The sequence below is a fragment of the Malaclemys terrapin genome, chromosome 15 (genome assembly GCF_027887155.1).
Source record: "Malaclemys terrapin pileata isolate rMalTer1 chromosome 15, rMalTer1.hap1, whole genome shotgun sequence".
In the NCBI taxonomy this organism is placed as follows: domain Eukaryota; kingdom Metazoa; phylum Chordata; order Testudines; family Emydidae; genus Malaclemys; species Malaclemys terrapin.
In genome coordinates, this window is record NC_071519.1 from 2,571,561 (window position 1) to 2,584,360 (window position 12,800).

At 60.2% G+C, this 12,800-nt stretch overlaps 1 protein-coding gene across 2 annotated transcripts in view; it reads left to right on the forward strand.

Moving 5' to 3' along the window:
• Nucleotides 1-11,871, forward strand: part of LOC128823422 (phospholipid scramblase 3-like) — a 15,052-nt gene extending 3,181 nt beyond the window's left edge. For both annotated transcript variants that reach the window (XM_054005680.1, XM_054005681.1), the window contains exons 3-8: nucleotides 4,910-5,148; nucleotides 5,736-5,778; nucleotides 7,757-7,977; nucleotides 8,553-8,714; nucleotides 9,644-9,805; nucleotides 10,695-11,871. In XM_054005680.1, the coding sequence (XP_053861655.1) occupies nucleotides 4,910-5,148; nucleotides 5,736-5,778; nucleotides 7,757-7,977; nucleotides 8,553-8,714; nucleotides 9,644-9,805; nucleotides 10,695-10,757 (890 nt within the window). In that variant the 3' untranslated portion in view covers nucleotides 10,758-11,871. The remainder of the gene's footprint in view (nucleotides 1-4,909; nucleotides 5,149-5,735; nucleotides 5,779-7,756; nucleotides 7,978-8,552; nucleotides 8,715-9,643; nucleotides 9,806-10,694) is intronic.
• Nucleotides 11,872-12,800: the final 929 nt, after the last annotated feature.

A 12,800-nucleotide genomic window follows, 5' to 3' on the forward strand; every position in this document is an offset into this window, starting at 1 on the left:
TCCTCCCCCCCCCCCCCCCCCCCCCCCCCGGGCTGGTTCAGCACATCAGAATGTGGAGAATGCAGAGGAAGAAAAGACAAAACCCATTTTGAGATCCCAGCCCAGGACAGGAAACCACGGGAGCCCCACCCACAGCTAAACCCAGAGCCAGCCTGGGCATGGGGCCAGCTGCCAGCCCAGCCCTGCCCCCCCCGCTCTGCCAGTGCCCCTCACTCCCGACCCGCAGCCCCTGCCAGCCCAGCCCTGCCCCCCAGCTCTGCCGGTGCCCCTCACTCCCAACCCACAGCCCCTGCCAGCCCAGCCCTGCCCCCCCAGCTCTGCCGGTGCCCCTCACTCCCAACCCACAGCCCCTGCCAGCCCGGCCCTGCCCACCCCAGCTCTGCCGGTGCCCCTCACTCCCAACCCACAGCCCCTGCCAGCCCGGCCCTGCCCCCCCCGCTCTGCCGGTGCCCCTCACTCCCGACCCGCAGCCCCTGCTAGCCCAGCCCTGCTCCCCGCAGCTCTGCCGGTGCCCCTCACTCCCCGTGCACTCCAAGTACCAGGATGAGTCACGGAGGGGATGGGGGGGCTGGGCGGGGATGAGGGGGGCTGGGCGGGGATGCCGACACTGGGAATGCAGCCGAACCGGACCAGGGTGGAGGCACCGGGACGCCCCGGAGTCACTGCCCAGCCCCTGTCAGATGGGCTGAGCCCCAACGCGCTCGTTACAGAGACCAGCCTCCCCCCCCCCCCCCCCGGCTTCCTCCGCCCCTCCCCTCCGGTGTCACATTCCTGCTTTCCCGGCTCCCTGTCTCCCTTCCTTCCCCTCCGCTTCTCTCCCTGCTCCTCCGTCTCCAGTGCTGCTTCGCTCCCTTCTTCGCCCACCCCCAGAGCCCGCGCCCGGCCTGGGGCCACTTTTCTGAGTCTGTCTGTCTGTCGTCCCACTCAGCCTCTGTCCGTCTGTCCGTCCCACTCGGCCTCTGTCCGTCCCACTCGGCCTCTGTCTGTCTGACTGTCTGTCCCACTCGGCCTCTGTCTGACTGTCTGTCCCACTCGGCCTCTGTCTGACTGTCTGTCTGTCTTTCCTACTCAGCTTCTTTCTTTCTTTCTTTCTTTCTTTCTTTCTTTCTTTCTTTCTTTCGGAAAGCGCTTTGGATAAAAGCGCTAGATTAAAAAAACGAACCCTTAATAATGAACTTTTTTTTGTTCTACACATAAAAGCCGACAACTCACATTTGAATATCAGTAGTGTTACCTTTCCAATGCGATGGATGTGCCCCCTGTCCCCCGTCCCCATGCGGCAGCCCCCGAGCTGGGGCTGGGAAGGGGGGGGTCTGTCCCCAGCAGCCGCAGCCCTGGAGCTGGGGAAAGTCGCCTCTTTCTCGGCCCGCCGCAGCCCTGCACGTCCCAAATCCCCCCACACCCCCTTTTCTCCCCCCACTGCCCCCTCCCACCTACCCCCCTGTTCCCCCGCAAGGCCACCACCTCCCCTTACAGGTGCATCCTCCACTGATGAGGTGGGTGGTCGCACCTTCGTGGGAACTATCCACGGACCCTCCCAGGGGAACCTCCCACCCTCTAAGCCCACCTTGCCTCAGTGGCTACTTCCCCAATCAGCCAGGAATGGGGTAACTGTCCCCCTACAAAATCCCACGCCCAGGGGTAGGGAGGGTCCTCGAGGCTGTGCGACCTGGAGATGTCCCGCCAGCTGCCCTCGCTTCTCCTCACTGTCCTTCAACTTCAGGGCCAGATCTTCCTTCTCCCTGTGGGCTTTCTTCCGCTGCCTCCAGCCACGCCCGCAGGCCAGCCTCCCCCGGACCCTCCACCTTTAGGGTCTGGGTCCATTTTGTGGCCTGCTCGCATTCTCCGCCATATGTAGCCGATCGAGCACTCACCGCCGTGGCGCCTCCTGCTGGTCGTCCGGGAATTAGCTCAATCCCAGACCACCTGGCCTCCCTCTGGGTCCTGTCCGTCTCCGTTGCTGCCTCCATCACCTCCCGCTGGTGGCCCGTCGGCCGGTCAGCCATCATCCCTGCAGCATCGTCCACCTTTTTTAATCCTTCTGGGCCCCCAGGCGCCTCCTTCTTTGGCCCCTCTCTTCCCTTGAGGGGGGCAGTGCCTCTTAACGTGGCCCGGTTTGTGGCAGCCCCAGCAGGGTCCCCACCTCCTTGGGTCTCTCGTGGTCCCTCTTGGGTCCAGCCTTCTCGCTGGGGTGACCTGGACCGTCCGCCTTGGGCGTGGGCACAGCCACTGTCCGTGTCCGTGTCGCCCACCCAACATGTCCACAGCCTCCTGGGTTCCCTCACCTGGCGGGCTGTCTTAGGGACTTGCCCCTATCCCTGCTCGGGGTGAGGCGTCCAGCCCCCACCCCAGTAGGGACAATCCCTTTTTAAATGTCCACCCCGCCCGCGGGCGTAGCAAGCCCCGCCACCGGCCTCCGGGCACTCGGCTTCTGACGCCCTTCTCCACGGCTCCCTCCAAAACTCCCTTCCGAGGAGTTTTACCAGGGACTTCTCCCCGAGCTCCTGCACCAGTCTCTCAAGCCTCACCGACTGTCGGGGGACCTGACCCTGGAGCCCAGCCCAGGATGGTGCGGGAACCCTCTGCAAAGAACACCTCCGTGTAACCAGGATCCATCGTCCCTCTCTCTAGTTCCCGCCAGGCAATTCTTTCCAGTCCTCCTCCGTGTATCGGGGTGCCCGTCTTTGCCCGCATTCTCCGCCATATGTAGCTGATTGAGCACTCGCCACCGCGGCGCCTCCTGCTGGTCATCCGGGAATTAGCTCAATCCCAGCACTTGGAGCGCCTCCTGCTGGCTGGTGCCTCACCTACTGCAGCCCCCCCGTGTCCGTCCCAGATTTAGTTGGGCCTTGGTCCTGCTTTGAGCAGGGGGTTGGACTAGATACCTCCTGAGGTCCCTTCCAACCCTGATATTGTATGATTTTATGACCCCGGTGCCCTGTACCTTGGGGTTGTGCCCCACAGCAGTCCCCACATTCTGGGTCTCCCTTCCCAGGGGAACCCCCAACCCTCCATCTCCCCCTGGCCTCAGTGGCTACTGCCAGTCGTCATGTAGTTCCCACTCACTGGGGCATACTGCAGTCTGTCATGGCCACTCGTCACTGGCAAGGGGGTTGGACCAGCTGCCTCTGCCTATCCCCGGGCTGCCCCTCTGCAGCCCCAGTACCTGCTTGGGCCTTTACCAAGGCCTCAGCCTGGGGGGTTGCCAGGTTGGAGCTCCCCAGCTCTGCTCTGCTACCGGTACCCTGCCCTCAGGCAGCCCGGCCCTTCCCACTCCCAGGCTGGAGTGAGACTGACCCAGCTCCGCTCTTAACCCTTATATCAGGCCCAAGTGTGGTCTGAGTGGGTGTGGCCCCAGCTGTGGCTGCTTCCCCCAATCAGCCTCCCTTTTCCCTCCAAGAAAACTGCCCCGCTACCCCAACCTAAACCCCCCTGGCTGCAATTTAAGCCCATTGCTTCTTGTCCTATCCTCAGACGTTAAAGAGAACAATGTCCCTCCCTTCTCCTTGTAACAACCTTTTATGTACGTGAAAACTTTGATCATTTCTCCTCTCGGTCTTCTCTTCTCCAGACTAAACCCACCCGAGTTTTTCAACCTTCCCTCACAGCTCATGTTTTCTAGACCCCTTCATAATTTTTGTGGCTCTTCTCTGGACTTTCTTCAGTTTGCCCACATCCTTCCTGAAACGCGGCGCCCGGAGCTGGACGCAATACTCCAGTGTGGAAGAATTACTTCTCATGTCTGGCTTGTGACACTCCTGCTAATACAGCCCAGAATGATGTTCGCTTTTTTTTTTGCAACAGGGTTATTCTGTTAACACACATCTAGCTTGTGATCCACTCTGACCCCCAGATCCCTTTCCGCAGGACTCCTTCCTAGGCACCCATTTCCCATGTTGTATGTGTGCAACTGATTGTTCCTTCCTAAGTGGAGTACTTTGCATTTGTCTGTATTGAATTTCATCCTATTTATCTCAGACCATTTCTCCAGTTTGTCCAGATCATTTTGAATTTTAATCCTATCCTCCAAAGCACTCGCAACTCTTCCCAGCTGGGTATCATCCGCACACTTTATCAGTGTGCTTTCTATGCCATTAACTAACTCATTGATGACGATATTGAACCGAGCCGATCCCGGCGGGACCCCGCTCGTGATGCCCTTCCAGCCTGACTGTGAACCGCTGATAACTACTCTCTGGGAACGGTTTTCCAACCAGTTGTGCGCCCACGGCTCCATCTAGGTTGCATTTCCCTAATTTATTTATGAGAAGGTCACGAGAGACCGTAGCAAAGGCCTAGATAGACTAAAGTCAAGATAGACCACGTCCAGCACTTGCCCTCTAGCCACAAGGCTTGTTAACCTGTCAGCTGGGCTCTTTTTAGCTCCCACCTGGAAGAGGGGAGGGCTGCGGGGAGAGGGGTGCACTGGCCCTTTAAGAGGGCTGCCTGGCCCCAAGGAGTTCTGGGACTTGTAGTTCCCAAGGAGCAGCGGGAGGGGGTGGTGCTGGTGGTGGGGAAAAACAGGGATTGGGCAGCAAAGCATGTTGGAAATTCTTTATCGCCTGCTCCACTTTCCCAGCATGCCTTGCTGCCCTGCTCTGTCGTCCCCACCACCTAATCCCTGGGAAATACAAATCCCAGAATGCATTGAGGCTGGATTGATTCCCCCCCCCCCCCACATCCCTGGTGAGGGGTCCCTGTGTAACTAGCCGCCCCGCCCCAGAGGTGGCTGCATCTCAGCGCCTGGCAGGGGTCCCCGTGTAACCAGCCGCCCCGCCCCAGAGATGGCTGCATCTCAGCACCTGGCGAGGGGTCCTCGTGTAACACTCGGGGGGCGGGGGAGATTTGATGGGGAGGTAGATTGATTGATTGATTTTTAACCCTGTCTTCCCCCCTCTTTCGTTCACAGGTTATCCCCAGGCTACTTACCCCTCCGCCCCACTCCCCAGCCCCCACCCCACCCCCGCAGTCCCCACCCCGGGATTCAACATCTACCCCTCCTCCAATCCGGGTGCAGGGCAGCTGGTCCAGCCCCAGTCCCCACCCCATGCATACGGGGACCCCGCTGCTCAACACCCCCACTCGGCCATCACGCCCTATTTGCCCGTGTCCACCGGCATCCCCCCGGGGCTGGAGTATCTAATGCAGGTGAGTGGGGGTCTAAACGGGAACCGTGACCCGCCCCAGAGGTGGCTGCATCTCAGCGCCGGGCGAGGGGTCCCTGGATAACCAGCCGCCCCGCCCCAGAGGTGGTTGCATTTTAGTGACAGTAAACCTGAATGATTACCCCTGAGTGGAGAAATAAACACATGGGGAGGGGATAGGGGGTTAGAGCAGGGGGGGCTGGGCGCCAGGACTCCTGGGTTCTCTCCCCGGCTCTGGGAGGGGAGTGGGGGCTGGTGGGTTAGAGCAGGGGGGCTGGGAGCCAGGACTCCTGGGTTCTCTCCCCGGCTCTGGGAGGGGAGTGGGGGCTGGTGGGTTAGAGCTGGGGGGAGGCTGGGAGCCAGGACGCCTGGGTTCTCTCCCCGGCTCCGGGAGGGGAGTGGGGGCTGGTGGGTTAGAGCAGGGAGGCTGGGAGCCAGGACTCCTGGGTTCTCTCCCCGGCTCTAGGAGGGGAGTGGGGGCTGGTGGGTTAGAGCGGGGGGGAGGCTGGGAGCCAGGACTCCTGGGTTCTCTCCCCGGCTGTGTGTGTGTTTCTGAGTGTCTCCTATCCCAGCCCCTCTGGCTCTTTTCAGATCGACCAGGTTCTGATCCAGCAGAAAGTGGAGCTGGTGGAAGGTGAGCGAGGGCTGCACAGCACCCCCGTCCTGCTACATCCCCCCCTCCTCCCCCCCCCCCACACCACATCCTCCCAGCTCCACGCAACACAACATCCTCTCAGCCATACACAATACACACACCATGCCAGCTGTACACAACACACACGCACAGTGCCAGCCATACACAATACACCAGCTCTACACACACACACCATCCTCTCAGACACACACACACACACATATACACACACACACACACACACTGTGCAAGCCATACACAACACCCCATCTACACACACCATCCTCTCAGCCATACACAACACCCCATCTACACACACCATCCTCTCAGCCATACACAACACCCCATCTACACACACCATCCTCTCAGACACACACACACACACACATATACACACACACACACACACACTGTGCAAGCCATACACAACACCCCATCTACACACACCATCCTCTCAGCCATACACAACACCCCATCTACACACACCATCCTCTCAGCCATACACAACACACAACTATACACACACACCATCCTCTCAGCCATACATAACACACAACTATACACACACACCATCCTCTCAGCCATACACAACACACACATCGTGCCAGCCATACTGTGACGGAGCAGGGAGCAGGGCAGATTTGACCTGGGAATGTTGCAGGGGGGTTGCAGTGGGGATGTGGGACTTCCCTTGAAGGAAGCTACCTGAGCTGTAACCTGAGCCAGGAACGGGGGTGGGGAGAATTAACACCTTCTGCCCGGGAGACTGAACAAAGGAGAGGAGCAGCGGGAGGGGCTGGGAGTTTAGTTTCGGTTGGGGCTGGGTGGTGCAACGCAGGGAACCCCAAGCTGGGGTCTAAGCTCCCTGAACCTCCCAGAGGGACCTAATTGAGGGGGTCTGGTCGTACCTACACGCTCTGCTTGAGACGGTGTTCCTGTCCTTAAATAAACCTTCTGCTTTACTGGCTGGTTGAGAGTCGCAGTGAATCTCGGGAAGAGGGGTGCAGGGCCCTAACTCCCCCACACTCCGCAACACATACACAACACCACAATGACACACAGACACCGTTCTCTCAGCCGTACACAACACCCCAACTACACACTGTGTGCCAGCCACACACAAGAAACCAACTACACAGACACACGCCTTCCTCTCAGCCATACACAGTACGCCAGCTACACACACACCATAGTCGCAGCCATACACAACACACCAACTACACCCACCCACACACTCTCTCAGCCATACCCAACACACACACCACCTTACACTCTACTCAGCAGCCACACCGCAACCGCTGGATCCCCTCTACCACACAACCACACCCCTACAACGAGAACACACACACACCCCAGCCATACACAACACACCCGGGCGCACATACCTGCTCCCACACCCAACCCCACAGAGTGCCGGGGTTACTGAAGATGGAGGGGTGGTTGGGGAGGGGGGTGTAGGAGGCCGCTATGACGGTTGTGTCAAGCCACTGAGGTAGCCAGGGCTGTTGGCGTTGGCAACAGCAACTGAGGTAACCATGACGGCTGTTGTCGGCGCTGGTTGTTGCCGGAATCAGTTGCTGAGTCAACTGGGACAGCTGTTGACAGCGACTGAGGCAGCCGTGACAGTTGGCGACACTGACTAGGGCAGCCATGATGGTTGACGATAGTGACGACGGCGGCCATGACCATCGGTGACCAGGGCAGCCATGACAGTTGTCATAGTGACGAGGGCAGCCATGATGGTCGTTGACGAGGGCAACCGTGACGATGGGTGACTAGAGTAGCCATGATAGTTGTGATGACCACGAGAGCAGCCAAGATGGTTGGCAATGAGGCGGCCATGACAGCTGTGATGGTGACAAGGGCGGCCAGGATGGTTGGCAAAGAGGGCGGCCATGAGGGTTGCCGACAAGGACGGCCATGACGGTTGGCGACGGCGGTGTCACCGCGGTAACCGTCTCCCCTCTTCCCCTCCCAGCCTTCATCGGCTTCGAGACCGCCAACAAGTACGAGCTGCGGGACGGGCTGGGCCGGCAGATCTTCGAGGCCAAGGAGCAGAGCGACTGCTGCACCCGCAACTGCTGTGGGTCCCTGCGGCGCCTCCGGCTGAGCGTGGCCGAGCCGGGGGGCCGCCCCGTGATGCGCCTCCTGCGCCCCCTCAAGTGCGCCACCTGCTGGTGCCCCTGCTGCCTGCAGGAGGTGAGGGACGGGCGCCTGCGGAGGGGCCCCCCCATCCTGGCACCACCCCGTGTTCCTCCCCCTCCCGGCCCCCGCTGAGTCCTGCCCGCTGCATCCCTGTGTCTCTCCCCCAACCCAGCCCCCACTGCGCCCCCCATGTTCCTACTGCCCCCCATGCCCCACCACCGTGGCGTCCTGCTGCCCGAATCCCTCGCCAGTCCTGTGGTTTTCCCATATCTCTCCCCCCAGCCCCCTGGCCCCAGGCACGGCTCTGACCCACCCCCTACAACCGCAAGTACCTCACTCCCCTCCTGGGACTCCCCTTCTGCCCTGACCCCTCTTTTCCCAGCCTAGGCTCCCCCAAACTCCTCAGGGGACCCACGCCCTCCTCCACAGTGCCACCCTGGCCCCTGCCCCAGGGAGGGAAGTGCCCCATGATCCCCCACAAATCTGGGCACCCCACTGCCTCCCCCCGCAATCTCCAACACTCCCAGCTCCACTCCCGGGGGTTGGCTTTGGCAGGAAGGGGGCGGGGGTCTCTCCTCTCCCCCCCATTCTAACCCCTGCCCGGTGTGTCTCTCTCCCCCCTGCCCCAGCTGGAGGTGCAGTGCCCCCCGGGCACCACCATCGGGCACGTGGTGCAGACCTGGCACCCTTTCACCCCCAAGTTCTCCGTCCAGAATGCCGAGAAGCAGACGGTGCTACGTGTGCTGGGGCCGTGCTGCGTCTTTCGCTGCGGGGGGGACGTCAACTTCGAGGTAGCTGGGGGGCCCGTGGGGTGGGGGTTGGCGTCTCTTTGGAAGGGGGCACCTGGGGAGGCAGGACAAGGGTCATCTGGGCCTGGAGGGGGGCATGTGGGGGCAGGATGGGGGGCATCTGGGCCTGGAGGGGGCATATCTTGGGGGCAGGAAGGGGCATCTGGGTCTGGGGTTGATGTCTTGGTGGAGGGGAGCATGTGGGGGCACGGGATGGGGGGTGTCTGGGCCTAGGGTTGGCATCTTAGTGGAGGGGCATATCTGGGGGGCAAGACAGGGGGCGTCTGGGTCTGGGGTTGGTGTCTCAGTGGAGGGGGGCAGGATGGGGGGTATCTGGGGGGCAGGACAGGGGGCGTCTGGGCCTGGAGGGGGCATATCTGGGGGCCAGGACAGGACATCTGGGTCTAGGGTTGATGTCTCAGTGGAGGGGGGCATGTGAGGAGCAGGATGGGGGGTGTCTGGATTGGGGTTTGGCGTCTCAGTGAAGGGGTGTCAAGGGGCTGGATGGGGGGAATTTGCATTGTGGTGTGGGAGGGGAGCGTTGGGTAGTTGGAGGGAGGGTGCTTGGGTGTGGGGAGGAGATGGGTTGGGGTGTGGGGGGATGTCCGAGATCGGGGGGGCTGTGGAGGTAGATGGGTTTGGTATAGGTGGGAGACTAGGGGCTGGGAGGGCATTCTGGGGCACTGCCCAGGGGGAGGAGCTTTGGGGCACTTCCTGTATGGGGAACAGGGCATGGAGGCAGGACTATGGGTGTGGAGGGAAGGGAGGCACTTCCTGTTCAGGCACTGCCTGGGGTGCGGGACTTCCTGCATTGGGCATGCCCCAAAGGGCATTGCCCTGGGGGGGGGCAGTGGGGAGGGTAATGGTCTCTCCTGGGCCCCATGGGGCAGCGTCTGACTCACGTTCGGTGCTGTCCCCCGTCCCCCCCGCAGGTGAAGACGAGCGATGAGGCGCGGGGTGTGGGCCAGATCAGTAAGCAGTGGGGAGGGCTGCTGAAGGAGGTCTTCACTGACACTGATGTCTTCGGCATCCAGTTCCCCGTGGACCTGGACGTCAAGATGAAGGCTGTGCTGCTGGGGGCCTGCTTCCTCATCGTGAGTGCCCTCCCCTCCACATCCCACCACTGGCACCAGCAAGTGCCAACCCCCCATCCCACTCCTGGCACCAATCAACCCAATCTTGCCATCCCACCGCTAGCGCCAATCAACCCAACCTCGCCATGCCACCACTCCGATCGACAAATCATCTTCTGTTTTGCCACCAGTTGACCTCTGCCCTCATCTGATGTGTGACACCAACCAACCCACCCACCTTCTCTCCCTATCCACCGATCCATACAGCCAGTTTCTTCCTTTTCCACCCCCTCCCCAAACCACCAGAGAGTCATAGAGTTTAAGGCCAGAAGGGACCATCAGATCATCTTGTCTGACCTCCTGTATCTCACAGGCCACCAACCCCATCCAGCACCCGCACAGGAACCAACAACCAAAATAGGCCAACAGATTACAGCCCACGGGAAACTCTCTCCCCATCCTACCAGTGAGCACCCCCACCTGCCACTGGCCACCCTAACTTCTCCTTCCCACAACTCGCATCAACAGTCACTTTGTGCCTCTTTGCCCTCCTCATCCCACACCAATGAATGGCCATCCCACTACTCCCACCAAGCACCTCACTCAACCTCTCCCCCATTTCCACCCCAACCCACATGCTCTCCCACATCCCATTGCTGACACCAGCCAACCTCTTCTTCATGCCACCAGCCCGCCCTACCTCCCCCTCCACCCCACCTCTCACCCCACCAACCCACCTTGCCCTCTTCCGCCATTCCACCACCACCCAACCTCTTCTCATAGCCGGAGCCTCCAGGGTACAGAGGCTGTGACCTGTTTTCTTTCCATGGTGATCCCACCCCGAGATTGGAGATCTACCAATTTGGAAAGCACTAGACTATGTGTCCCTTCCTCTCTCTCCCCTCCCCAGGATTACATGTTCTTCGAGAGAGCGGGCAAGACCAGCCAGAGGAGCACGGTGCTGAGCAGCTAGAGGCGTCTGGACCCCCGCACCTCCTGCTCACTGCCACTTACAGGGACCCCCATCCCACCGCTGACACCAAGAGGGGTCTTTATGAATAGGACAGCGTGTTTAGTGGCCGTCAGGGCTGGTGTGGGTGTCAGGGCAGTGAGACTGTTTGCAGAGGTGGCAAGGAGGCCTGCGGGTGCATCCCGTGCCATGGGGCTCGGTGGACAGTGTTGTGTGCACAGCATGATGGGGGCTCTTTCGGTTGTATCTGAAGAACATCAGGCCCTGGGCCTTCTCCCACCAAGACAGCTTTAGGACCTTCACCCAGACAGGAAACTCTGGCCTCCATTGGCCGTCAAATTCTTGGGGTCTTCATATCCCCTGCCCCCACCATGCTGGGAGCCCTTCCCTGTTGGCTGGGCGGTCCCTTGAACACCGAGCCGGTGGTGGCAACATCCCGAAACCAAATCTCTGCCTAAGGATATTTCTCATTCTGTATTTTGTGTATTTATCGCTTATAACAAAGGGTCTTGTGCTGAACCTTAAAGGGGGCTTTGTGGGGGGAGCAACATGGTGCTTTTTAATGGGGTTCCCCCCCGGTTTCTCTGAATTCCTGATGCTGAGGGAGGGGCATCAAGCCACAGTGGAGGAAGGGGTAGGCTTGGCTTGACCCACAGAGGAGCTGTGACCAGCGTGAAATCATGCTAACCCACAGTGGAGTCATGTGGGCCATGATGGATGGAAGTGAAACCAAGATGATGGGCTGTTGGCCATGATGGATCGAAGCCAACCCAAGATGGAGGGCCATTGGCCACGATGGATGGAAGCCAACCCAAGAAGGAGGACCCTTGGCTAAGATAGTCATGCCAACCGTGGAGGTCCGTTGACCACGATGGAGTCAAGCCAACCCCAGATGGAGACATATTGGCCAACACGAGAGAAGACAGTCTTGGGCCACTCAATTGTGTCTTTCTTTTGTGGGGGGGAGTGGATGGGGGAGGAGGTTGGAGGGAAGGTGAGAGGAAGGGGAAACTCCCCCACAGGCAGGAGAGGAGGGGACTGGATCTCCTGTCTTGACGGATGGTTTTGCTGGGTGTCCTCCATGGGGAGCCAAAAACAATAAAAGGCTAAGACTCCAGCTGTCCATGGGTCCTTTGTCCCGGCTACTCGTCCGTGAACCCCTTCCTCGTGTTCCCTCTGCCCCCCCCCCACCCTTCCCCCCACCCTTCATTCTCCCCCAAAATCCAGTTCCCTCTGCCCCCCACAACTCCTTCTCCCACACCCACCACCCCAGTACCTCCACCTCTCTCCCTACCCCCCACCACCCCCTCTCCTCTCCCACCCATCTTGTCCTGCCCCACTTCAGGGAGGGTGAAGGTCACATGGCCCATTCCAGGTGGGGGTGAAGAGGTCCTGGGGAGTCCCATTTGGGGGGGACGGGGAGGTGGGCCCCAATCACGCCACCTGGGACACCGGTTTCTAGTTCACCTTTATTACTTTGCACAATAAATAGATACAACACCCATAACGACTGTACAGTAGGTAGACACGGGGCCCAGCTTGCAGCCACAATCCACCCCCGCTACACACCTTCATGTGCAAGTTGCACACCAACACTCACACGGACAGCTGTGCACACCCCCATTCTGCACATCCAATCCACGCACAAGCCTTGTGAAAAATCCCAAACCCCAGGAAGGGGGCGGATGCACCGTCACATATGAGGGCCGCACGAGCCTCTCCCAAGTTGTGTGCACAGACGCACCCCACACCCACAATCATGCCCCCCCCCCCAAATGTGCACACAACGGGACAAGCACCGCACCCAGACACAAGTGGCACAAACACCCACTTAGGAACACGCAAAACTAGATGACTCGCACAGCCACACCCACTTTCTTACACAACTCACACCCACAGGCTCCTCCCGAAATGCACACAGAGACAGGCTACAGCCACACAAGCAAGTCACAACCAACTGCAGGACTCCTGGGTTCTCTCCCCAGCTCTGGGAGGGGAGTGGGGGCTGGTGGGTCAGAGCAGGGGGTCTGGGAGCCAGGACTCCTG